The sequence below is a fragment of the Talpa occidentalis genome, unplaced genomic scaffold, assembly GCF_014898055.3.
Source record: "Talpa occidentalis isolate TD23 unplaced genomic scaffold, MPIMG_talOcc4v2.1 talOcc4.13, whole genome shotgun sequence".
NCBI lineage: Eukaryota > Metazoa > Chordata > Mammalia > Eulipotyphla > Talpidae > Talpa > Talpa occidentalis.
The window spans coordinates 86,911,990-86,938,257 of NW_023601322.1; the positions used below are offsets into that span (position 1 = coordinate 86,911,990).

The window sequence follows — 26,268 nt, forward strand, 5'->3', positions numbered from 1 at the left end:
ACGATGGCTCCTCTTTGGAGATTCGCATAAGACTCATTTCTGTAAACTTCAGAGATAAATTTGCAAGCTGTTATTTACTTCATTTTTTGCACCTGCCACTCAATTTATCAAACTGTGTTACTTTCTTTAGTGTGACTTAAGACTCGTTCCGGAATAACCATTCATATTATTGAATTTGTTTCTGCCTTTCTCTCCCCGCCACCCCGTTTTTCTAAGACTGACTTTTGAACAGGACATAGAGCGTGGCAACACAGATGGCCTGGGAGACTGTCACAGTAAGTAGAGCTTCTTAGTCACGTTTAGCTTTGGGCAAACATGCTTTTATTGCATGGCCTAGACCGACATGTGGATCTGAGTGCATCTGGTACTATGGCATAAACAGCAGAAATCATGTTCTCAAGACCAAATAAATAGGAGAAGGTCCATGTTGTAAGAAAAGAAATTGTTTTAAATCAAGACAGTGTTGTCAAAGTTGTGGCAATGAAATGCTGGCACCTGTTTCATTATTGTAATACTGTGGAATAAATTCTCTCTCGAGGATATTAGTTTTAAGAGAAGAGTAAGTTACATCAGCATTACAATTTAAAATGCCATCGTTTTGGGCCTCCCCGGTGGCGCAGCGGTTGAGCGCTGGGTTGCGAAGCTGCCCGCGACCTCTGCGGCGCCGGTTCGATCCCCGGCTGCTCCCCGGCCACCAGAAGAGGGTCCCACATGGCGCACAGACCTCTCCTGCCGCCCTCTGCTCCCCTCAGCAGTGTACTTCAGTCCTTCTGCCTGCTCTACTCCCCACTCTGGCTCTGGTGAATTCTCTCACCCTCCCGCGCTTCTGACTGTACCCAGTGCTTGTATAAATAAATAAATAAATAAATCTTTAAAAAAAAAAAGAAAAAAAAAGAAAATGCCATCTTTTTTTTTAATATGTTATTACAAAATAGTTTTTAGCCATATAATAAGATGGGTTAGTCACTGTACTCTAGCCTTTAAATTGAATGGACCTTTTGTTTTTTTTGAACACAGCAACTAACAAAAGTAATTTCTTTCATTAAATTTATATCTGTTACCATTGCCAGTAGAAGAAATTTTCAGAGAGAGCCCACTAGGTACAAAATGACTCAAAAAATACCTTTTTTAGGCATTAACCTACCATGCTAATCTCAGAGTTCATTTCAAAAATTATGAAATGGAAAAAAAAAATTATGAAATGGTAACATTTTAGTTAAAAACTTATATCAAGAATCCTGGCCAAAATTCTAGCCAGTGGACCTGTGGACTGATTAACATCAGTAAACGCCTGAAAAATCCTTATTAATGCTAATGAAGAGGACAATGCCATAGTCCTGGAAAATACTTATTTTGTGATGTTTTAAATGTTGTACATGATGAATTTCAAGAAGCTTACATTCGCTATGGCACAAAAATATTAGCTCCTAAGGGAAAGAAATGATATGACTTCTGATATGTGACTCTATAGTAAAAATCAGGGATGTAACTAAGCTTAGAGCCATGAACACTACAAATTCAGACTAGGTGCCATTCAGCTTATTACCTTATCTTTTCTAGCTTTCGGATATAACCCAAGAGCTATAGGCAGCCTCATCCCCAAATCTTTGTCATAGATATATCTTTTGGTTTGCAAATATTATATATTGGCACTATGGCTTCGCGCTCAAAATTTACAAGTTAAGACAGTAGCATAAGAGACAGTGTCATCACCAGAGGACAGGCTCCTTGTTTACAGTGAACAATCTTGGGGTTCATCAGTGGATCTTACTCATGTTGGTGCCTGGCAGCAACATTTTCAGGGGAATGGGTTTTGGTCTGTGTGTGTATCTACCCGAGTATACTTATTAGCTGACTTTAAGGAAACATTTTCATCACATCACAATGATCTGGCGGTATGGGCATCTACAGAAAAACAGGCGAGTAGTTTTGGATTGAGCAGGTTCACATACCAACAGTGAGCAGATTCTTATTGCTGTCTCTGTAAAGCATCACTACAGCAGTTGCCTTGCACCCCATCTGTCCTCTGGCAGAAGACCCCAAGGAAGCCTCTTATCCAGCACAGAGTGCACCCTAGATCAAAAACTAGTGATGCCCACTTCAGGCTCAGTGGTCAAGCTCATGTTTTCATGTGCCCCTTAACCTTGAACCTCACTGCTGCTGGGGCTCTTACAGGGCTGGCTGACTCCCTGCTGCCCATTCTCATGGCTTCTCTGCACCCCCTTCTCCCTGTGAGCACAACTGATCTTGCCACACAGGCATGCAGAGAGGTTGGTGCACAATGTCTTTAAAAATCCCCTAGCGGGATTTTAAGGGAAAAGAGGAAATCACAGAGTCTGTGTGAGAGGCTGAGGAGGAAGCTGAGTGAGCAATGATCTGGCCCCCTGCGTGTGCACACACACATGCACGCACACATACATGCACATGCATGCACGCACGCACGCACGTGTGTGACTTTATTTTTGTTTGTAATTCCCCAACTAGTTCTGTGGAGTTCAGAACACTGTGGTACTGGACGGTTCTTCACAGCATGGCTGTGAGGATTAAACGACAGAACAGGAAGAAAAGTGCTTTGCTAAGTGAAATAAGTCAAAGGAGAAATACAAATGCCAGATGATTTCACACATACAGGGAATATAAAGAAACAAAACAAAGGAACAGGCCAACAAAAGAAAAACTGCTAGATTTCTGAATGGGGAATTGAGGCTGCTAGAGGGGGCTGGAGGTGGGGAGCAGTATGGAGGGGTTCACCGCTCTGTGGCGGAGCAGTGTGGGGACCTTGGTGGTGGGTGCAGGACGGTGACATACATCAGAGGAAGTGAGAACCTACACCCCTAAATCATATCGTGTTGTAAACCAATGTTACCTCTATTTAAAAAAGATACATTTTTTTAAAGGAATAGAAGGTCTGAATATAAATAGTAATGCTGTCCTATGATTATGTGTTGTGCTAAATAAGGCTACAACCACCAACACATAAAATAAGTATCAAAGTAACATGGTGCGCACCTTAAGTTTACACAGGCTTATTTGTCGAATTTATTAGATTCAAATCGGCCTCAAGGATTTCATTTTAAAAAAAGAAAGTGCTTTTTGAGTGTGATCCAGATAGCACTTACTTTGTCTACATACCTGTCCCTCGCTATAGAGTAGGGCTGAAATTCTCAGACTCGCATGTAATCACAAAAAGCCTTTCCTTCTATCAGCTGGGGCTTTTTCCTCTACCTCCTGGCACCAAAGGCCATGACTTTGATGTAACCTGCTTGGGGTGGGGGGGATCCTGGGGGTCTGAGCATCTTACATTAGAATCAGGAATTAAAAAATGCTTATTTGGTATTGGGGATCATATGGTAACCTAGTTCTGCATTAGCTCATTCCCACTTATTATGTAAGTCACACTAAGCAAAATGTGAAACATTAAGTCACCTTCTCTCTTTTGTCTTCCAGATTCCTTCGTGGCGCTGAATGGTAAGGAAGATATTACTGATAATTTAATATTGGTGGCAATCTATTTGGGCAATCTTATTTCACTAATTCTCTTGATTATTTTCAAGCCCTAGGTTTTTCTATTTTAATAAATTTTTTATCATCATTATTTTTTTATAGACATTTCTACTCCTCTACCAGATTATGAAATGTCTTACAACACAGTACCTGGTCAGTTTATAGATTTCTTTTTTTTTTTTTTTTTTTTTTTAATTCTTCAATCCACTCACCCTGTGGTAGTTTATAGTTTCATTCCTAAACACCATGGACCAGATTCTTTGTGACTTCAGGGTTCCAATTCACTAAAATTATTTATAGATTTCACAGTGCTTCAAAAACCATTCTGCCTCCATGACACAATTGGCAAGTGAGATTTGAGTCCTACATTTTTAATTCAGGTAACATAAAACCTGCCAGCCTTTGGGAATTTGGTGAATCTACTTAATGAGCTCTTGAGGGAGAAGAAATTGCTTTTGGACATAAGTATATCCAAGATAAAAAGAACGGTGCTCACACCTTACGGGCTGCAGCTCCTTGACAGATACTGAGCACCGCGTTCCCCCAAACCCTGCCTTCCGAACATACCCTCTGCGGGGGACAATCCATACGGGCTGTGGATACCCAGTTCTTAACAGGAAAACCTTTCCTGAAATTCACATGAAGTCAGCCTTTGAAATGAAAGCGCTCAAAGAGTATGAATATTTAGACATATTTTCAGTGTGATTTCTTCCCACTGTATACCAGGAAGGGTGACGTGGTGGGAACCATGTGCAAACAGGATTTATCCCATTGTTCCCGCTCCGGCGTACACAGGCACGACACTAAACAAACCATGAAGTCCATAAACAGAGTATTCTGAGCTCTTTCAGCCAAGTTGAAATGGGTCGGCTACATTTCTCAGAGTTCCCCCAGATATTTATTAGGGTGAACTATTCTTTTTGGAAAAAATATTGTGGAAAACATAGGAGTGATGGCAAATTTAAGCTTTCACATTGCAGTGAGGACTATAAGCTTCATTGATTCACTGACATTTCTGGCTTGTGTGTTTAAGATAGGGAACAGAACTGTCTTCCAGGACAGTCTTTAGATGAAGAAGTAGGTGATAAAGGAAGGGAAAAAAAAAAAAGGAAAAGGAAACAAAAGAACAGGGGGAAGAGAAAGCAAGGTGGATTTAGGAGCCAATGAAATAGTTCAAAATGGCTACAAATGTATTTTATAGCTCTGTGTAAACTTTCCCTCGCTGTATCTAATTAGCATAGAGAAAACCCCTCGAGAGCTGGCATGGCCATCTTATAAACTGGCACTGTGCGAATACAGAAAACGATGCCTGCTTTCTCCCGATGGCCTCAGTGTGTAATGAAGGCAGTGTGGAGTGGGTGAGCGAGCCCACAGAATTAACATTCCACCTTTAACATTCTCCGATCTATAAGTCAAGCCAGAATATTAAATACCAACAACTGCAAGTAAAATTTCTCAGGAGGCAAATGTCATCTAGCTTAGCTTGCCCTTCAAAAACAGAAAGCACTTAGCATCTGCTCTTCTCCAATATCATACTTGGCAATCATTTCCTACAACTGAATAATCGTTACAGATATTGAGAAGCGCAGGTCTTGAATCTAATTGAACTAGCAAACTCCCCAGCATTAATCAATCACATTCAGACCAATCTTAATTCTCAGGTAATTTCTCATACAGAAAGAATAGTTTCTCCAAGGGATGTTCTTTTTGAACAAAACCACCCTCCAATCTATAAATCTCTATTATTTCCTTTGCAAAGGGAAAGCGACGGATTAATCCCTCCATATTCACACTTTAAAGGATAATGCCCATTTGCCCACAGCTTTTGATCAGTGATTTCTGTTATAAAACTAAAGAGTTGGAACTTTCCTTTCAACTAAAAATCCTGTCCATTTCAGGCTAAAATCTATCCCGTGTGAAGTGCTCAGATGATTAATTAACCATCAAAATGAAGGCTAGTCTAAGACAGTACTTACAAAGATACAGAAGAATTCCTTTTCATAAGCTATTCTAAGAGATACGTATTTTTGAGAATAAACCTAGACTAGATTTAATTCATTCATTCGGCAAATATTTGTTAAATGCCTACTATGTTCCAGGCGCTGGAAGAGTTAGTGTGTCAAAGGAAAACCCAACATGCAGAACAGGAAGCTGACCCACAAGTCCACAGTTTCTAGCTGTTCCCCTTGCAAGTCCCCACGGAGTTCAGTGGCTGAGTGCAGGCCCATTTTCAGAGACTATGAGATGAATCATAAAACCAGAACTGCCCAACTCAGAAAAAAAGGAACCACTTCAAGAAACCCTGCAATCTCTTTGAGTATATCTCCACATCCTCCCCGAGATTGTGGAGGCCAGACCATTTGCCCCTTTTTAGTGAATTGGACCCTGATTGCTTTCCTGCTCTCTTTCTCTCTGTACTGATTTGGTGTGTCTTTTTGTGCTAATTGGCTACAGTCATTGTTAATAACTTGAGGTCGTTTGAAGGGTCTCTAATTCTGGAATCATCATGACTTGTAGATATAGAGAAACAACAAGATGCATAGTAAAACTACCTTTTAAAATCTATTGCTTTGCATTTCCTATGAATAGTACAGCATTAAGCTCCACTGATTGAAACATGCTTTTTCTTATTGGAATAACAAGGCAAAATGATAGGTTCGGATTCTACTGGTATATGATACCATATCCACAAATGTCTGCCTATTTTTGTAGCCTTATTTTGGTTACAAAGTCTCTAGGGGATGCACCAAAATAATACAGCTTGTCCAATCAGATTATAGGAAGCAATGTAAGTGATTTCCTTGTGCCAATTTTTAAGTTTGGCAATAACACATTATTGACGAATTTCAAAGGAAGGACCACTACTTAGTGGTGCTTTGCATAGGGGTCCCCAAAATTTTGAGAATCAGGGATTCTCGACTGATTGCATTCTTCGACTGATTCACTAATGGCACGAGCTGCCTATCATCAAGCATAAATTTAAAAGATTACAAACCTCACACTATTTTGTTATTGTTGGGTTTTTTTTTTTTCCCAAGGACATCAGATGCATGGTTTCTCTAGATTTACATATAGAAAATAGAGAGATGGTGGGTAGTACACTAACACTTCAGCAATAGGAAGTAGCTGATTTCTCACATTTGTGTAAAACATTTTCCTACCTAACTACCATCTGGTCCACATTAATTTCCTCTCATAGCCCTAGCTTTCCACTACCAATGACTTTTCCATGTATTTGCAGCATATGGTCCAGGAAATCTTTCTACAGAGAATGTGTCCCCTAGGCATATATTTCCCCTAGATTACCGTATTAAGAAATGTTCTCCCTAAACCATACTTATGGCATTACCATAAAATTGCCCCTTGAACACAGTTAAATTGAAAGTGCTCAAAATGCATATCAATTCAGGTAAAAGAACTTCTTGCTACTTGAGGGAGAGGTGTTTTTTTTTTTTTTTTTTTCCTTCCCTGCTTTTTAACTCCCTACAAAGCTATTTCTAATTGTTCGCTTATGCTGGGTGCTGAATTTTCTCCTAGATGGGCCATATATTTCATGAGAGCAGTGTTGAGTTCAAGAGTGGGAAGGAGGGGCAGAAAGGAAATAAAGGAAATTCCGTATTTCTAATTCTCAGGCTAATTTTCCTACCCCTGTTCTCTTATCAGTATTATGAGAATATGAAGCCCAGAAATGGAAAAACAAAAAAGTCTAGCTGCAAGCATTCTTGAGTTTTAAGTGAACATGTTTTTCAGAGTTGGATTAGAACCAGACTATTTGCAACAAAGTGGATGTTTGAAGCTGTGTGGAAGTGAGACAAATTCTATATGGAAAGAGGCCTCTGAAATATTACCAAAGCTTTGTGGTTATTTAAGTGTTGTGGTTCCGTGCAACTCTTATATAGCTTAGATGAACCACATGGCTGGCTGGCTTTTCCCTGCTAAGCAAAATTTTAAGATTAAAAGTTATCTTCGTGTGTGTGTGTGTATATATATATACACACCACACACATATATATTATATATATATACACACACACCACACACATATGTATGTTCATCTATATTGTCTATGTATATCATATATTATCTCATTACTATAAATGTTGTCTCTAATTTGCAATATTGCAAATTTGTCTGCAATTTGCAACACTGAAGTCTCCTGGGAATCCAGCTTCCGAGATTAATTATTAAAACGATAAATGCAGTGCATCGATGGTTAAAATCTTTCTTTCTGATGGCCAGTATTTCATTGCCTATGTGATGATCACAGCCTGAGGCCGGAGCCACTTGGGAATCTGTCCTACTTTGTACCAAAGGCACCTATTAGACATTCACAATAGCTGCCCTGATGTCTTTTTAAAAATTGTTCAAGAGGTGGCTATAGGTAAGAGGGTTTAATAAGTCAAAGACTTAACTTGAAAACCACAGAAAGGTTATATTTTATTTCTGTCAGGGAGAACAGGTAGAGGGGCCTCTTTAAATCACTGTGACAGTTTAGATCAAAGCACCTGATATAATCTGCACTTAACCTTGTGGCGTGATGGAGGGGAAGTTTAGGGATGGATCACGGGAAATGCCCAGAATTTCCATTCTAAATTCCAACCTAGTCATTCTTCTTACATTAGCCTGCGGCAGGCTCCTGCGGATCTCCAGAAGCTAGCCCTTTCTACCCTGAGTCATGCCAGCCGGTGTGGCCTCAAAAATGGCCCCTTGTAAGTGAGTCAGGAAAATAACTGTTAGAACCCTGACACAAAGGCACAGCCATAACAGCATGGGGCAGGCGAGGCCTCCATGCCAGTGAAAAAGAGGAGAGCCATCTCCTTAGAGAGCCTCCTCCCAGAAAGAGTTGAAGCTAGACATAGCCCCATGCAAAGGCTCTAATACTCAGTTGCTTGTGGCAGGAAAAGGCTCATCCCCTGCTGGGAACCTGCCCCATCAGATACGTGTGGTGTCTCCAGAGTGGACACACTCTGCCTTCAGTGCTACGATGGGATACCAGAGGTGCACGCTAGTATTTCCAAGCACCTTCCCTGTGTCAGACACAATGAGATACTCTCCTCATCTAAATGACATCAGCCACACTCTGCACACAAGGAAAACCCAGGTCGAGGGAGGTCACAAGGTTCCCAGAGACCCACCCAGCAGGTAGCAGAGATAAGACCTCGCCCATCTTGCCTTAACTATAAGCTCAGGGGGGCTTCCCTGAACTCCAGCCCCAGCCTCGTTATTTCTAGGACCATCTCCTTCCAGTCTTAGCAGCCAGCTTGGGTGTCCCACCTTCTGGCCTCTGAGAAAAGGGAATGTGGGTCCCTCCAGTGATGTCTTCCCTAACTGTATTTGTGATGCAAACAGGGCACTCCAGTTCCCTCTTGCACAGCACCACCACGTCAGACTCGGCGGCTCACGAGGGGTTTGAGTCTAGGGGAGGCATGCTGGATTGGAAGGATCTGCTCCATTCACCGGACAGCACAGACACTTTGGGGGCAGTGTCTTCCCATAATCACCAAGACAAGAAGGGTAAGGCCTTGGAAATGCCTCTTCCTCTGGGGGGAGAGGGAGGAAAAGTGGGGAGGTCTGTGTAACTGCTTCCAGCTGACTCTCGTAGCCGCCTTTAAGGAACCTCCAAGGCGCTGGCATTGAAAACGTCTCACAAAAGCCTGCGAGCCCATCCTCTGTGCTGGGCTTGATCCTAAATTACCCCCCGACCAAGGAGAAACCACACAAAACAAATAACACATCCTCTAAGCTTCCTCCACCCAAAAGGGGTATGGCTTGGCCCCAAGCAGATGTTGCTTCTGAGATCCCTTCCACTGCTCTGAGCGGATTCTGTGATTTTGGGATCCCCTGTGCCCACCACGATGGCCTGGAAGGCTGTGCGGGCTCAGGCCAGTGAATGTTCTTGCAGTAAAGGCCCGTTGAATCCATGAATGGAGAAATAGCAGGACAGAGGCTTTTCTGGCTGGTCACCCCACACCCTCGCCTGGTGCTGAATTTGAATAGAGCCAGGTCCTGAGGCAGACGCCGAAGGCCCTGGGAGGACCACAGCTAAAACAAAAATATGTTATTGAATCGAGCAGAATTGCTATGCATTTAAAACGGAAAGGAAGCGGCACCAAATGAAAGGGATTCCACTGTGAACTGTCCCCAATACTCCCTCGCTTTCTTTGCTCAACTGGAGACAGGAAATGTCATGTCTTTTCTCGCCATTTGCTGCTTCTGGTAACACATCCCACTTTAGTTGCAGCTGCGACCAAAGAGGCCTTTACTTGTCCAACAAACAGTCTTGTAAATCAGAGGCTGAAAAGCCCGGTTATGTTGCGAGCTGTTTCCCTCCATTCAGAATTGTTTACTTCTATATGTTTTCAAGAGTTTCATCCAAGCGGGCCTTTGCGTCTCCAGGCAGCCCGGCCAGAGTGACCCTTGGAAGACCGTCTCTGAGGTGTCCTCGCCCAGAGCTGTCTGCCGACATATTTCCATCTTCACTTGTAGGGAAGGGTTTTTAGGCAGACTCTCCTGCTAAATTTTGATCCTCATGTGATGCTCATCTCCCCAGAGGGCCCACACACTGCTGCTTCACTGGCCAAGCCAAAATGTGGAGAGCTGACCCTTCCATCGATTTTATTCCCTTCTGTCTTCCTCTCATCAGTATACCTGGCCCCAAATCTTTAAAAAAAAAAAAAAAGGCCTGGCCTCAGTAGCCTCTGGTAGTATGAGGGGTCGCCGGTCAGTCCATCACTGGTCAGTCCATCCTGAGAATGCACCAGGCCGGTGGGTGACGGGACAGAACCACCTCATGGGCCCCGTGCCCGCATTTGCCAGTATTTGTTCTGTGTGGTTCCGACTGCAGCTGTGTTAGTCTCGGCTGAGTTCTCAAGGAGAAACGACTCAGTAAAATCACTTTGCATTTGCCCATTGTGACTTTCTGGAAACCCAGTCTTTCCAGGAGAGCATGAAATATGTCAACCCAATACCCAGCGGTTGGTGGCAATCATTTTTTCCCACTCTCCCCGTCACCGAGGCGGGTGGCATGGATCTTCTCCAGTCGCTGACACCCCCGAGGGACGGAGGTGATCAAAGAGTCCAATGAACACTTTGACAGATGATTTGAAAATTCGGCATTGCTCACTCTCTCGGGTCTTATTCCGAATACTGACAAAGCTGGAAGCGGTGTACAGAGCGTCAAACAATGGTGGCAGAGGTGACTGCATGGGTGTATAACATGATCACTGTGCTCGTGGCTCTCCACTCCTTGCCTTGCCCTGTCACATCCGACTTTGCTTTGTTTGACAACTGATGGTGTGTCTGACCGGGCAATGCCAATGAGTCGTCGTGTAGAAAATCAGAAGGAAAACAAAACCAAACAGATGAAGCTTAATGTTCCTTTTACCATGATTTTTATGATTTTAATTTCCATTTCGCTCGGAATTGTTTTTCTGTTTGATGTTCATGATTTATTTTCAACGTTCGTTTTGTTTGGCCGCGTGCTGTGTGGTATGACTTGGTGGTGGCGTGATCCCGCTGGAAAAATCTCGATTCTGTTCTGACACCCCTTCACTTGGGCCAATCTGCGATGCCCTCGCTTCTTCTCAGCCCCTGACGCGGGTGCCGGAACGATGTCACATCCGTGTGCAGCATCTCCCAGGATGTGAGAATCCTGTGGGTTTTACGGGGCCTCTGGCGGGTGCTCTTGTCACTGGGTCTATTGTCTCATGGGAATGTGACATGTGTGTGCCCCGGCTTTGGGAGCTAAATATACTCTGGAATTGTTCCTAAAAGACCCTGCATTTCCCCACAAAGCAGAAGATGTGTCCGCAGCCCCGCTAGCGGAGGCCACGTCCAGTGTGGGTGACCTGGTTCTCTGGGGCGCCACTAAAAGTCCCGGAGTGCAGGCGTCCCCAGGGGGACCCTGCTGGGCCAGCCCCAGAGTCGGTCCCGCCTCAACCTCCAAGCCATGCCGCATTTCCAGAGTATGTTTGCCTGCCTTTTTCTTTCTTTCCTTGCTATGTCTTATGTCTTGATTGAATCCTGTGCGTCCCTCACATCCTGTCCAAGCAGGCGTTCCTCACCTTGCAACCTCACCCCCTTCTGCTACCATTGTTCTTGGCCTCCCCCTTTGCAAACAATAGCACCCCCCCCCCCCGCCCCTCTGCGGAAGGTTCCAAGGCGCTTCCCTTCTAAACTGTAAGTAGCGTGTTGATGCTGCGGGTACAGGGGGCGTCCTGACAGAGCGTGAGAAGAGCCTCCACGGCACGCAGGGGCATTATCACAGAAAATGAAGTAATTTTCTCTCTCAGTAACTGGCTTTGCCCTTCATTACCCTATTGGCCCTCTCTTAATGTCTCTTGTCCTTGCTGCTTTTCTTTAAAATTGCTTGATATCTTTCAAGCCTGAGATTCATTAGTAAAAAACACAGCCAACTGCTCCATTTTATCTGTGGGTCCCTCGATGTCTGGAGCCTCCCAAGCCAGCCCTTTAATCACCAAGTTGATAAATTAGATGCAGCGCTGGCTACTTCTTTCTTGGTTTTGCCACATTTAAAAATATATATTATTTATTCATCCTATAACTATTGAGGTGGTAATGAGCAGTTACAAAGGGACTCTAATTACATATGAATAAGAAAGAAAATCCAGTTTATTTTCAAAGCTGGCTCGTCTCCCCCCACCCACCCACCCACTCCCCATTCCACAGCAAAAGACATAAGATCTTGCTGTTTTAGGTTAAGCAATACTGAGAACTAACAGCCACTCCTGGGCCTCTTGTTTCTGACCAGAAGTAACAAAATGGTAAAACCTGATTTCCAAGAAGACCGCCAGATATGTAAGGAAAGTAACCATGTAGAGCGCTGCACAGCATAAATATCAGATGTAAATGCCAACCACTGCCAGTAAGAATTAATCAGAAGCAAATCTCCTACTTTGGACTTCATAGAGTTGCTGTGAGCGCTCAGAAAACAGATGAAATAGTCAACAGATAGAAAGATGTTCTCGTTTGATGAGAAATGCTGAAATTGTGGTGATATGCTTAAATGTTTGGGAAATCTTTAAAATGAGATATTATCACATTATTACATTTAGTCAAGGAGATAGGCTCATTACAGACAAGGAAAAGATGTAGAAACAGAATCTCAATTACAGATCAGATGAATAATTTAAACTAAAATGCATAGTAAATGTTGACTATATTTAATCAATGAACAAGCTGTTCAATAAGGCAATTTTCAGTTTGGGAAATAGTATTTTTAGGATCTATGACGGATGATGAGTGTGTATCTATTGTCCACACTTCATAATGATCCTGAATGGAACTTTATAAATCACAGTTAATCAATAATCCTTTCAATAGTCAATTATTTCTTCCTGAAATGCACTGTAACCTACGGCAGTCTTGCCACCAAGTGACACGCACCGTACAAAGATGGCCTAGGGGGCTAAGGGACATCACGTCTTCAAGAATGCTGCCTCTCGATGCAGAGTTACACCCTTTTCACTTCTCTTTCAGCCTTCTTGCTGATGTCTAAAGAAAAGTCTCCGTTTGCTGCTTTATCATTAACAACTCCCTAAACTTGCTACTGCCTCTCTTTGACAAGAAAGAACAAGCTTTAGATTGGGGACTTTGCCTGGCAGCTGCCACTCTCTCTGATTCACATTGTTTTGTTGGATTAATTTTACTTCTGTGGTTACCTTCTATCTCTGAGAGGTGATCCTTTTTCCATTTATGATAATGATAGAAGTTTGCATTGGAAAAACAATTTAAAGGTGATTGAAATGAAATAGTAATAGTAATTCAGGTACAGGGGTATACAAAGCTGAAGGAAGTAATAGGGTAGGTGTGATTCTCTGGAATCACTCGAATCCTAATATTGGCAGTTAAGGGACTGAATTAGGGTGACTCTGACCTGGAGCAAATAAAGGAGACCTTGGAAGGGTGAAACTACCAGCAGAGCTTTGCTTCTGGCCTTTGGGAGATGCGGTCCAAGAGCCGCCATGCCCTCTGTTGGCTGAGCCTGCAAACCAAGTGAATACATGGATCCCTCTTGAGGGCTGCACTTACGTCTAGTTCTCTCCTGATTTCTTTTCCAAATGCTGAGCATTGGGATTGGGGATGAGAAGTTCGATCAAGTAGGAGCTTAGAGGGAAATGCATGTAGACTGAAATGACCCATTCTAGCCTTGTTAAGCATCTGGCAGGCGTATTCTGCATGCCAGCAGCGCGCAGGGGAGACAGCAGCTGGTGACTCCCCAAACTGTGGTCTGGGGAAAGTTTACTTTCAGCACTTGTGTCTTGCCTGCACTCTCCCCGGCCCTGTAAGGACTCCCAGCTGCACTGTTCCCCTGGCCTGGGAATAGCCTACCCCGGACCCTGCTTCCCTTCCCGTGCCTTCGAAGGTCACCTGTCCTCATTCCCAGGCCCTCAGAACCAGGTGTTCTCCACTTATAGGCTGAGAGATTCATTTGGGTGAGCCTAGCTGATGACAGAAACTTGCTCGTGCATTTTAACACCTCCATTGCTTCAAATCTCACAAATAGGGGATTTTAAAGAGCCTCCCCTTTAACCCAGTGGGAAAAATGGTTTCTTGGTGCCTACCAAGATCTATGTAGGTGACCTTACAGAGAGTGGAAATTGTGGCTGGTGACAGTCAAAAGAAATAGAAGATTATATTCTTTTCCTGACTCCTAAACGTGGGCCATATTTTCTCTGTCGTTTCCTAGTAACCTCACCATAACAGAAGTGTTTTCTGGAGCTTTTCAAGCAGTTTATTATTGACTCCACAGCGCAGGAGCGGATGCCAATAAGGAGGTAGAGGCTGTACTAGAGGTAGATGCCAGAGTCCAGCTCCAGTGAACAGGGTTGAGAGCGGAATCCAATTGAGCCATAGAAATTACCAAGAAATGACAGACACAGAATAGAGTTTAAGCGGGAGCCAGGGGACACAAGGCCTCTCATTCCTGCTCAAGCATCCCGAGTGCCCGGTACAACTCATTTTTATTGATACAAGCAGCCCCCCTCCACCTCAGGTTAGTTACTAGACAATGAAGTATTCTCTTAGCATTTGGCCTTGTCCCGGGCATACATTCCCCGCCAAGGTTCTGTTTCTTTTTCTAATCGAGTTTGTCCCCCAGACATAGTTTTGCAGACACAAGAAAGAACATTCTGATTGGTACATGGGCCAGTCCTCCGACCCGGGCTAATCAGTTTTATCGCCACGACCTTGATGTTTTTCTTGTCTCAGCACTGCATGCCTTAGGGGTCTCCAACAGGTAGACGGAGATCCTGCCCACGTAGCTCTGAAACACATGTAGCCACAGAATGTACTAGAATGCCTTAATGACCACCGATGTCTTGGTCAACAAGGCAAAACCAGGCGCCACAGGCTTCAGAGGAAGATAGGCAACTGGAGCCAGCTCCAAGGACACAGGTCTCTTCCCTTCGGCCCTGTGTTCTAGCAGTCAGGCATCACATGGCAGGGAGGGGGAGGGAGGTCAGGCTGTTTCACATAGGATTCTTATTTAAAATGTGTGGAAATGCTGGCAAATTCAGGTTTTCTTTGAACAGCTCAAGAATTATTTCAGAAATACTAAGTCAATGGTAATTTGGGTAGCTTCCATTAGTAAAATCAGTGGTCACAACCATTTTTCTTTTTTTTTTTTTTTTTTTTTTTAAAGATTTATTTTTATTTATTTATACAAGCACTGGGTACAGTCAGAATCGCGGGAGGGTGAGAGAATTCACCAGAGCCCGAGCGGGGAGCAGAGCAGGCAGAAGGACCGAAGCACACTGCTGAGGGGAGCAGCAGGCAGCAGGAGAGGTCTGCGCACCATGTGGGACCCTCCTCCGGTGGCCGGGGAGCAGCCGGGGATTGAACCGGCGCTGCAGAGGCTGCGGGCAGCTTCTCAACCCAGCGCTCAACCGCTGCGCCACCGGGGAAGCCCCACAACCATTTTTCATTGTGATGGCACAACAGGACAGTTTTGGAGGAGAATTCAGGAAAGGGGTTCTGTTTGATGGGGAGAGCAGTGCCCCAACTCCCTATCCAGGTAGGATGTACAAGGTCAGGGGTAAGGTCACTACAGCATAGGAGTGAATTGCTGCTGTCCCAACAAACCTTTTGTATCAGTGTCCATTTACTTCTGTTTTTGTTTTTGTTTTTTAAGATTTATTTATTTATGCATACAAGAACTGGGGTATAGGCCAGAGGTGGGAGGGTGTGAGAGGATTCACCAGAGACAGAGTGGGGAGCAGAACAGGCAGACTGACTGAAATACACTGCTGAGGGCAGCAGTGGGCAAGACAGGAGAGGTCTGCTGCGCCAGGTGGGTAGCGCCCTGGCCGGTGGGGGAGGAATTGAGCTCATGCTGCAGAGGCTGCAAACAGCTTCATAGGTTGCGTCTTAACCCCTTGTGCCACCAGGGAGGCCCTGCTTCTGTTTTTGAAAGTTGGAAGAAAGATACCTTCGGTGTTCATTAGAAAATTGGTGTATGAGCAGCTGTTGTTGCTGACAACTAAAAATACAGTTCTTGAAATTTAGCCCATTAGTATTTTTTAATTTGTAAATTGTGACATATTTGCTCCCTGAAGGTTTAATGTCATCTTTCCTACTCTCTTAAACTATTATCATCACCAAAAGTTTAGAGCAGGTTTAAAGAATATTTGTGGGAATCATCAGAAATATATAATTTGAATATGGTTATTAGATAAAATACAGAATTCCCAGTTAAAATTGATTTTCAGATAAACCATAAATTGTTTTAGTATAAGTATATCCCACACAATATATGGGATACTAAAACCACACTATTAACTTGAAGTTGAAACATAACCAGGCATTCTGTATATTCTCTTGCTGTTGAAGAGGTCACTGATCATTTTATGATGAAATATGAAGATCCAGTCTCTAGGTTACATTTGCCCTTTTACTCTGAGAAAATCTAGATTAACATAGAATGGATGGATGTTGACTGATAATGATATATACCCATATAATGTTAAAACCAGTGCTACTTCAATAAAAAAAATTAAGATGAAGATCTAGACTAACCCATACAAGAGGAGTTAAAGTGAAAATTTCATTCTGTGAAAAATCATAATCATCTTTAACATCAGAGAATGATCACTTGGACTTACATATGTGTGGGAGGTGGCAGAGTAATTTAATAAAGTATCACTAAAAGCAGCTTTCAGATGCCACTTGTCAGTGAGGAAGGCTCAGAAATGAAGCTCATCCTAAACAGGTACATGGTTAAAATTACTGGCTATTTTTACTTCTGCTTAACCTCAGGAGAGGTTGTTGTTGTCTTTTAATCAACTGTTGTATTAGCCATATGCGTGGTTTTTTTTTTTCTTTAATGACTTCAATGACTGCCTTCCCTTGACTCCCCATTTCTTATTTCTATGGCTTGGGAAGAGATGAACTGGAATCCAAAAAAGCACTAGACAATAATAGTTTAATATAAATAGGTACTGTATATAAACCTTATCGCTGAGCGCTATAGTAGATACAACGTGAATTTAACATAAATTAAACCTGCACACAAGGAGCTTACAGCCCTGGGGGGAGGGCCTCAGAGGGGGCAGTGGAGGACCTAGGAAAAGAGCTTTGCAAAGTTGTGAAGGAAGAGAGGGGTGAGGGGGGCTCTAAGTAAGTGGCATGACTAAGACTCAGAGCTAAGGAGGAACAGAGTGGGGTGATGAAGAGGCAAGGCGTGATGAAGTGCGTGGAGGGCAGGGTCGGAACTGAGCTTGTGCAGGTGTTCTGGAGTCTGACCTGGCATGCTAAGTCTTGGCTTCAGCTGCAGGCAGCGAGAGGAAAGAAGGCAGATAGGTTTGTAGGAGAGAAAGATGGATATGACGAGATGGACAGACGAAAGAGATAAGAAACTGATAAGTCCGTCATGATACTAGTTACACCCAATAAATTTGGGGGAAAGAACTTTGCATCAATGTTCGATCTAAAGTGCCTTTTACTATTAATACATATCGCTGGCATTTTCCTGGAAATTATCCTTGCTTGGCTGAGGTAATCCTAGGTAAAGCCCCAAGCTTCTCTGTCGCTTTAGTTAAAACACTGGGGTATGTGACACCTGGCAGACTTTTTGTTCATAACAAGATTTTGAAATCCAGGATTCTACCACTTCTCTTTACTATATTCGTATTTTTTTGCCACCTGCCAGAAAACAAATCTCCTGGTAGCCTCAGTGTTGTCTTGGTGAAGCCAGGGAGATGGTAATGTGGGCAGCACAGGCGCTGGACTCTCAGAGGCAGGGTGCAGGACGTGTCCCGGGAGGACGTGCTGGGAGGGGGGCAGGGTCTGGAACCCATGTGCATGGCCGTAAGTGTTTTCTCACAAGTGAGAGCAGAGATGTAGATTTGATCTAATTAATTTTGTATCCTCTTGACAACTTGCTGAATTTATCTAAGGTCTTGATGAGATTATTGTGAAAAGGGTAGAAGGGGGAAAAAAAAAGGTAAATGTCAGCCATGTAGAAAGCTGTTTCATTTCCCTGCCTGCCTAAATTTGCCCACCAGTGTTTGAATTTACTTTTCTAGAAATACCAACTAAACCTTTTTACCTAAATTTTTTTTTCTTAAAAAAATGGACTGAAATTATTATCACGGAGACTTGAACTTTATTCTTTTCAAGTCCGCAGCTTAAACCTGAGGGTATTTAAGACATTAATTCACCTTCTGGAGGTGCTTCTTACGTTACCTAATGCAAAACCACTTTTTAGGGCCACATCATCCTTGACACGCATTCATTTTACCCCCCACCCTTTTCCTTCAGTCGCTTTTTTTCCCCTCATTCTTTCTCATCTTTTGCACAAAACACACATAATGACAAAGTCTTCTGACAGCTTAATGGAACTTTCAAGGACTACAGGGACTAGATTAGACATGATCTTATTAACTGAACATCTGGAGTAGTTAACAGTTTGCTCTTTAATTGGTTCAACTGCACCATGCTCACCTAAAATTTGTTTTGGCCTAACATTAAAACTGTGACGAGTCTATTTGTATTTGGGATCATGTGTAATAATGGAAAAATAATAGCTTGGTCTCAAAACTCTTTCTGCTAACCTCATTTCAGAGTTTCAAACTGTGGTTATAAGTTTCACTTTGAAAACCTCGCTGTGCCATAGACAGAGTAGATTACCAAGGGCAAAACAGTGGAAATTGGGAAATTTTCTGAGGACAGGCTTCTCTTTTTTGATATTATAACATGAGAATGGGCTCAAAAGCTGCACAAGTTGGTCAGAATACATAATTCGCGCAATGGCCATAAAAGAAAGCTGTGTGCCCGGCTGACAGGCTGGGGAGATTGGCTGGGTGGCCTGTGCTGAAGGCCTGCGCTGAAGGCCTGCAGACCCGGGATCTGCACCCTGTGTGATCCCCAGCACCCAGGTCCCTAGAAAGGGCCTGAAGCGAAGTAGTGGAATGTAGTTGGATATATTCAAATATATTGGGTAGATGGAATCTTAATCGGTGTCAGAAAGCTAATTACGGGCAGTGTGAAGGTTTGTCATCCTTAATTAATATTTCATGAGCTCTTGTAAGGTCCACAGCCTGGGAACTATCTTCATAAAGAGATTCGTTTTTAGTGGGATAATAGGAATGTCCCACTCCAATTATTTTTAAGTTTCATATTTTCTGAAGGATGCCTTTTTCCCTCAAATATGGATCTGCAATTGCATATCTTCACAGAAGCAGGGGTGGTCATAATAATGAACTGGACAGAGGTCATCGGAGTTCAGCATAGTCAACAATGAAGATGCTTTATTGAGGGGAAAATGGTGTCAAGAAATTTATAGGGCAGCAAGCTGCATTTTGCTAGCCTTTTGGACATATTAAAGTGTGTCATTTCCAGCCTCATAGCTTCTTATTATTCATAAATAAAGATAAGACTGGACATAATCATCTGACATTTGTTAAGGTAATAAATATACCCTAAGTGCTGATGGGTCTTGGCTCCACGATTTAAAAGCACACAGCAGGAATGTACTGTAACTGGAATGCCTTATATAATTCTATGGATTTGCAGATTCAGTTCAACTCAGCAGATCGGTAAGCACCGAGCTCCATTGTGTACAGTATTGTGCTCGGCACTTTTATTATCATAAAGCAGACCCTTAATTTGAGGAATGAAATATGAGCTCAGCTCCCTCCTTCAATTCAGGCACATTAAGGAAAAGAATCTTCCTGAAAGGTCCCCTGAACCTTTCTTTCCTCTTGTGTTGCCTGCTAGCTCTGATTTGGTTTAAGTGGAGCTGATTTGAGATGACATGAGATGCGGGTCTTTAAAGGAGGCTGCACTGTTCAACAGTGAGTGCTCTTCGAGGGAGTCATCTGTCCCTGGGGCCTAGTCCTGGCTGGGCTGAGCCAACTAGGACATATCTGGATTCTTGTAGTACCAACCACTGCCCAGATGGCCACTGGGACAGAGAAGAGAGAAACATCAGAAACGCCCCTCTGTGTCTTCCTGCTGGGGCAAATGGAGAGACCACGGCATTTTTCCAATAGTTCTTGACTCTAGCACATTGGGTTGATTCTGTTACAGGAGTGAGAATGTAGTGCTTTTGGCCACGTGTCAAGCTATGGTCAGGTACCAAGGGAAAGTGTGAGGGCCTTGTCTTTCCAATAAAATCACATCAATTCTTTGTCAAAAAACTGTAGCTACAGTCAAGATAAGTCGTCAAGATCCACCAGAATCACCAAGAAGATTATATTTATGTGCTATTTATTTTACAAATATTTTGAAAGTCTGGTTATACCCTGGTTCGGTGGTTTCTGAGGTGATGTTTTAAAGCTAAACACCTAGTTGTGTTTTTTGGAATATAATGCACCTCATTTAGAGCAGTGTTTCTCAAACTTCTGGAGCATAAGAATCATCTAGAGGCCTTGTTAAGGCACAAATTTCTGGACCCCAATCCAAGAGATTCTGATGCAGAAAGTCTGGGTAGGGCTCAAATAGTTGTACTTCTAACAAGTTCTTGGTGATGGTAATGCCGAGGAGCAGTAACACGGGATGCATTCCAAGTCATTACCAAGCTGTCTTATTTAAGGTCATTCCCCAAGATTTGTTGTATTTTTAAATCCTTATTTTTCCACTCTTGGCTATTAAAATCGATCCCTCCCAAAGTGTTACATTCAAACCGTCTATCTTGGACCTTGTACGAGGCAGGTAACTGTTCAGAAATTCTAGAATCACTTCCCTTACATTATTAATTGGACATTAACATGTACCTTGCACGATGCCAAGTACTTTACAAGCATTCATTTTTTCTATCTATTTAATGCTTCTAACAACTCTCAATTCACAGCCACTGCTATTGGGGCTCAGAGAAATTGAGTGATTTGCTCAAGGTCACAGAGCTAACCGATGAGAGAGCCAAGACAAAAACCGCGGTCGTAAGACCGCAATGTTCATGCTCCTAACCAATCACAACCCAGGCTCCTCTATTGATATAATCCAGACCCCAAGAACTCTCACACATTTAAGTGGGCAGTTCTAGGAGTATTCAAACAAGACCGTTTCCTCATCTTCTTCAGAGAGAAAAAGCATTGAAAATAAGCCAGAGAATCACCTGAATTTTACAATTTTCTAAGAAGGTCCATTTCCACACTTGTGGCTTTGATGCCTTGAGAGAAAGCACAGGAACATGATGGGACCAGGAAGTTGGAAAATAGAAATGCTTTGTCTGGTTTCGGAAATCACTCAGATATCAGGCGTCTAGTCTTATTAGAAAGCAAACCTCAAAGGAAAGGGAAATAAACCATGCAAAAGCACGCCTCTGAAATAATCACTATCTTCTCAGGGAGAGTGACAGTTCTAACACATGGAAACAGACTGACGTTCCAGGACATGGCTTTAAAAATGATCTCATAGAGACTGCCAAGCTGGACATCAGGCTATGCCTGGTGCAGGACCCTGGCGGCAGAGCCAAGTTTGGGACTTTGGGTTAGAACAGTGCCATGGACATGCCCGTTGGCACAGAAGACTGAGGTGAAGTAGCTACTCCCCTAAAAAACATGACACCGAATGCGTTTCCCCCATCCTGTGATGGAGTCCTAGCAACCCCCCAAATGCATCCGTTTCAAAGATGACAGAGCTGGAAGTGGAATTCAGCCGCCGACAACCACAGTGAGCATGACTTCAGTGTGTGATTTGTATAATAGCTTCTGAATGGAGGCTGTTATCCGCCAAGAGTCTGCCTCTGCTTTGGCGTGGACAGTCATCACCTTTATGCATCTTGAAGACCACGGCTACTCCCAGTTCCTAATCTTCAGCCTGCTGGGAATAAAGAATTATTGCATAAAAGGCAGAGGAAAGTTTGAGTGACAAACTGCGCCCATTTCCATGGTTGCTGGCCTTCCAGGTTATTTGGGGCCATCTGGTCCACGTTACCCCATAAGACGAGAAGCCAGCTTCCTGCCAGATAAGCACAGACAGCCCCACTGCGCTGTGCCCGTGGTCATCCCCAGGGGCCGGGGTGTGGCTTTAAGGATAAATCGTCCCCAGTGAGGGTTTCTCCCATTTGCTTGCTTCTGTCTCTGGGGAGACTCCAGCGGGCCCTCTGTGGTTCTCGGCGGTAAGGTCTGGCCCTGGCCGGTGCTTCCTTCCTCCATTCCTGCCGCCTGGCAGGGCTGGGAGCCTGGCATTTTGTTGCACTAAGATTTTCAAACAAGAAAAATTGGGTTGTTAGATTCCATTCACCCAAGTTGTTATGAGGATTTCAAGGAAATTGCAGGCTTGTTTTACTATAAAGCAGAATCAACAGTCTATTTTTAGGGGCTCCTACTCCGGGGCTTTTCTTGGTGCTCTGCCATCTTTCTGAGCTCTCAGACCTAACACGAACCCGCTCCGGCTCGGCAGTGGAGGAAATGTCCATCTTCCTCTCTGCCTCTGCGTATTTCTCTAAAGGACACAGAGAGGCTTTGTTGTCTTTGTGGTCAGCGGGTCTGCTTCACACAGATGCCTATTAATCACTTCACTATGGAGACAGACACTTCCATCATATCACAGCAACTCCGAAACAGGCAGTCCAGTGAGCAGGGGTGAGAGAGGAGAGCGCACAGTTAACCATTTCCAGTGTCAGCGGCTTAGATCTCACACTAGCAGGTCAACGGGGGAGAACGGGTTAAGGTTCTAGGGTTCTTCCTTGCATTCAGCTTCGCAGGTATAATTGATTTCAGGGAGTTGATGTGTTTGTTTTGCCTCCTTTTTTGCTCGGAACAATAACATCTCCCTGCTCTCTATACGACACAGGGATAGGTATAGATCTCGTAGCAATAAATTCAGGTAGATGGCTGAACTTTAAAGCTGAGGTATTGACTCTTGGAAGCCAGTAGTTTTTCAAGCATGGATTCAGCCCAGGTCAGAACAAGCTGAAAGTCAGATTTCTCAAGCAGCAAGACCCTTAAAAGGCCAAGATCCAAGAGCTTTCCTTCCAAAATTGACAGGTCTTTTAAATATCTCTTTCAGTCATTCAAGGTTTTGCAGTACCTGCTTCCAAATGATAGTTAGTGCTCACTCTTACCTGCCCTCCACAGGTACCCACTCATTCGTGCATTCACTTACTATAGGTTTTACAGATATTTACTGGGTATCTTAATGCCTGGGGATTCAGCAGTAAATCCCGCCCTCCTAGAACAGTCTAGAGGTGTCTACGGGACACAGACAGACATAAAGCAAGTAACGTAGGATAGAGAAGTGCAGAGGCCCAGGACACTCCCAGAAGGGCGAGCCAGCCTGGTCTGAGTGAGCTAGACAAGCCTCCCCTATGGGTTGAGACCCAGTGGAGTCTCACATCTCATGATGCTTCCACACTTTGGATGCACTTCATGGGTGAGGGTCAGAAGAACGGGGGTGAGCAGGGATACCCCATGCAGAGTGAGCAGCCTGTGTGCAAGTCCAGAAGCCAGCAAGAGGGCAGCCAAGTGGTTTTGCCTAGAGCAGAAGAAATTAGAAGGAAGGTGGATCGTCGGCCACTCCTGAAAACAGCCATCACTGTTCTGCCAGTCCTAGGTTCTTGCTGCTGTCTCTACCCCAACTGAAATCCACACAGCGGTCAGGCTCAGCTACACTCCGTCTCTGCTAATGCTTTGCCCGCTATTGGAGTAGAAGTGACTTATCTCTTTGTATATCTTGCTGCTTCACTCTTTGGACGCCGTTCATGTGCAAGCACCTGCTTCTCCCCCAGTGAGTAGCAGGTTCCATGCCTCCATCACCTGTGACACCTCCAACACACAGCACAGTGCTTGTTAATGTTTCCAGAAGGCAGATACAGAGTTGCGTGGAACTCAAATATTGTGAAAATAAAGGCACCAAGATATTCAATATTCACAATCTAGCCCTAGATAGGAGAGCATCTTTTCTGGTGCTGGGCTCCCCATGCAGACCAGGCCATGCAGAGAATCACTGAGTGAGGAGACAAGAAACCATGTTTTAAATGAAGAATTTGATGTCTGGTATTTCTAAATGCATTGGCATGTTCCTCACTGGGATAATCAGAACTGTGTCGAACTTCCCCTGGTTTTATACTTTACAGTTGTCCTTATTTTTGAATTACATCTTGCAGGGCCTGGAGGACGGGGCTGTTCATAATCTTTTCATTGCTTCAGCCTCTAGATAGTTTCAAATGGTCCCTCTGAAAACACCAAAAAGCCAGTGGTGATTCTATTCTTTCTCAGTTCTGCCAATTTAAGGCATGATTTCAGAGAAATCTCCAAGCCATTGTGTGCTTTGCTTCCTGCAATAGGAAGGTGGAAAGAAATAACCATTTAGCACCTCATGACTACTGAGAAATAGCTGGCGGTTAATGAATCAATGCAGAGGATTTTTCAGATACTGTTTTCATTATGAATGCCCCATTTTCAGCTGGTCAGAGCAAAGGCCCAGGGCTTTTGAGAGGAAGGCATTCCAACACCCCTGGGTGAAGAGGCCACTCTGATTGTGCCCAGGACAGCGGGGGATACTTGGGGGGGATGCAAACCCCAAACACCTTCCACTTCCCCAGGGTTTCCATTCGCCATGTGCAGCAGTGGACGCTCATCCTGCCCATACTTGGCAGAGATGCCTTTGTTTCAAATTGTTTAATTCCACCAGAGCACTGAGCGTTAGAATCAACCCAGAGTTACCCTCGTTGTCTCTTTCAGAATTATCCTGAATGAATTTCTTTTTATCTTTAAATCGTTTCTCTTATTATTGTTTTGCACAAGTCCTGAATACCTTTATAGATGTCTTTCCTCGGGTGGATGCTAGGATTCAATTTCTGTTCCAGGACAGGATTTTGTTTCTGTGACTTCAGAAGCATGGCGGTAGCCTCTCCCAAGAGGACCCACCCATTCAGGAGCTGGTTTAGAAATGTCTCCACGATGAACTCATTTGTTTTAATTGAAGTAACATCATTTTACAACACTGTACAGGTTTAAGGGTCACAGTCTCAGCACGGCCACCCCAAATGTCCAGTCACCACCCACTAGTCGGCCCCTCTCCCTATTTCAGCCTCCCAGCCCTTCTGCTAACCACCATTCTGATGTCAGAGCCTCAGGGGCAAGCCCGTTTGTTTAACTTTTTTTTTTTTTTTCCGCTACTTGGATTAATTTAATACACATCATGAATGACAAAATTTCCACTTCTCTTGTAGTGACAAAACATAGAAAACTGCCTCGAACAATTGTTGGGACATTATTGCAATTTCTTTCTTGAACATCAATATTTTTTACTCTAAATTCCTAGTTTCTTGTTCGGTGGAATCACATTATTTATATTTACTTCCATTCATTTTTTTAGGTACCTAAGAGCCCTGGGGATGGCGAGGGGCATAAATACAGATAACGCACAGACCCTGCCCTCACGGAGCTGACGGCAGCATTATTACTCCAGTAGGAATTTGACTCTGATTTTAGCTATTGTGCTCAATATTGCCTGCCTTTACTTATTTCAAAACTCAGGACCTACAGGCAGTCCTGAAGCACAGGGACTGTTCCCTTACACCACCACCACCACCCACCCAGCCATCCCATTGCAACACTTGGTCTGCACAGGGGGGACAGGTCTGTCCCCCTCCCTCAAGACCCTCAGCAAATCCCGTGGAGCAGCTGTGACTGTCACTCCTAAGCTCTGGGTCAACCCACCGCTTCTCTCTGTGGTTTCTTTGACCTTTAGAGTTGTCCAACAAACTATAGCACTGACGTGCTTTCCTTCCATTTGATTCTTTCTTTTTTTTTTTTTTTTAAGATTTATTTATTTATTTATTTATTTATACAAGCACAGGGTACAGTCAGAAGCACGGGAGGGTGAGAGAATTCACCAGAGCCAGAGCGGGGAGCAGAACAAGCAGACTGACGAAGTACACTGCTGAGGGGAGCAGCGGGCGGCAGGAGAGGTCTGCTGTGCCATGGCCATGTGGGACCCTCCTCCAGTGGCCGGGGAGCAGCCGGGATCGAACCAGCACTGCAAAGGCTGCAGGCAGCTTCGCAACCCAGCACTCAACTGCTGTGCCACCGGGGAGGCCCATAGCAAACCAGGAAGGCAGTAAAATTGAGTGTGGCTGACCCCACATTACAGATGCAAAACTGAGGCCCAAAGATGTTAAGGCACTTGCCAAAGGGCCACCCTGCCAGGCAGTGGGTGCCTCAGGCCGAGCTGCCCCAGGCCCTGACAAGGCTGGCGTGTCCAGGCAGCAGAGCAGTGAAGGCTCAGCGCTGGCTCCCCCATTGCTGTGGCTGCTGCTCTGCCCCTTTTCATGATAGAAGGGGGAAGCTTTACACC

The 26,268-nt window shown here is 44.0% G+C and overlaps 1 protein-coding gene across 4 annotated transcripts in view; it reads left to right on the forward strand.

The window, feature by feature from the left end:
* The window catches only part of SEMA6A (semaphorin 6A), a 126,890-nt gene that overhangs the window by 93,668 nt on the left and 6,954 nt on the right, over positions 1 to 26,268 (forward strand). For 2 of the 4 annotated variants that reach the window (XM_037509480.2, XM_037509479.2), the window contains 4 exons: positions 217 to 275; positions 3,448 to 3,468; positions 3,607 to 3,657; positions 8,854 to 9,018. In XM_037509480.2, coding sequence (XP_037365377.1) covers positions 217 to 275; positions 3,448 to 3,468; positions 3,607 to 3,657; positions 8,854 to 9,018 — 296 coding nt within the window. The remainder of the gene's footprint in view (positions 1 to 216; positions 276 to 3,447; positions 3,469 to 3,606; positions 3,658 to 8,853; positions 9,019 to 26,268) is intronic. The other 2 variants (XM_037509481.2, XM_054694509.1) reach the window with 2 other exon arrangements.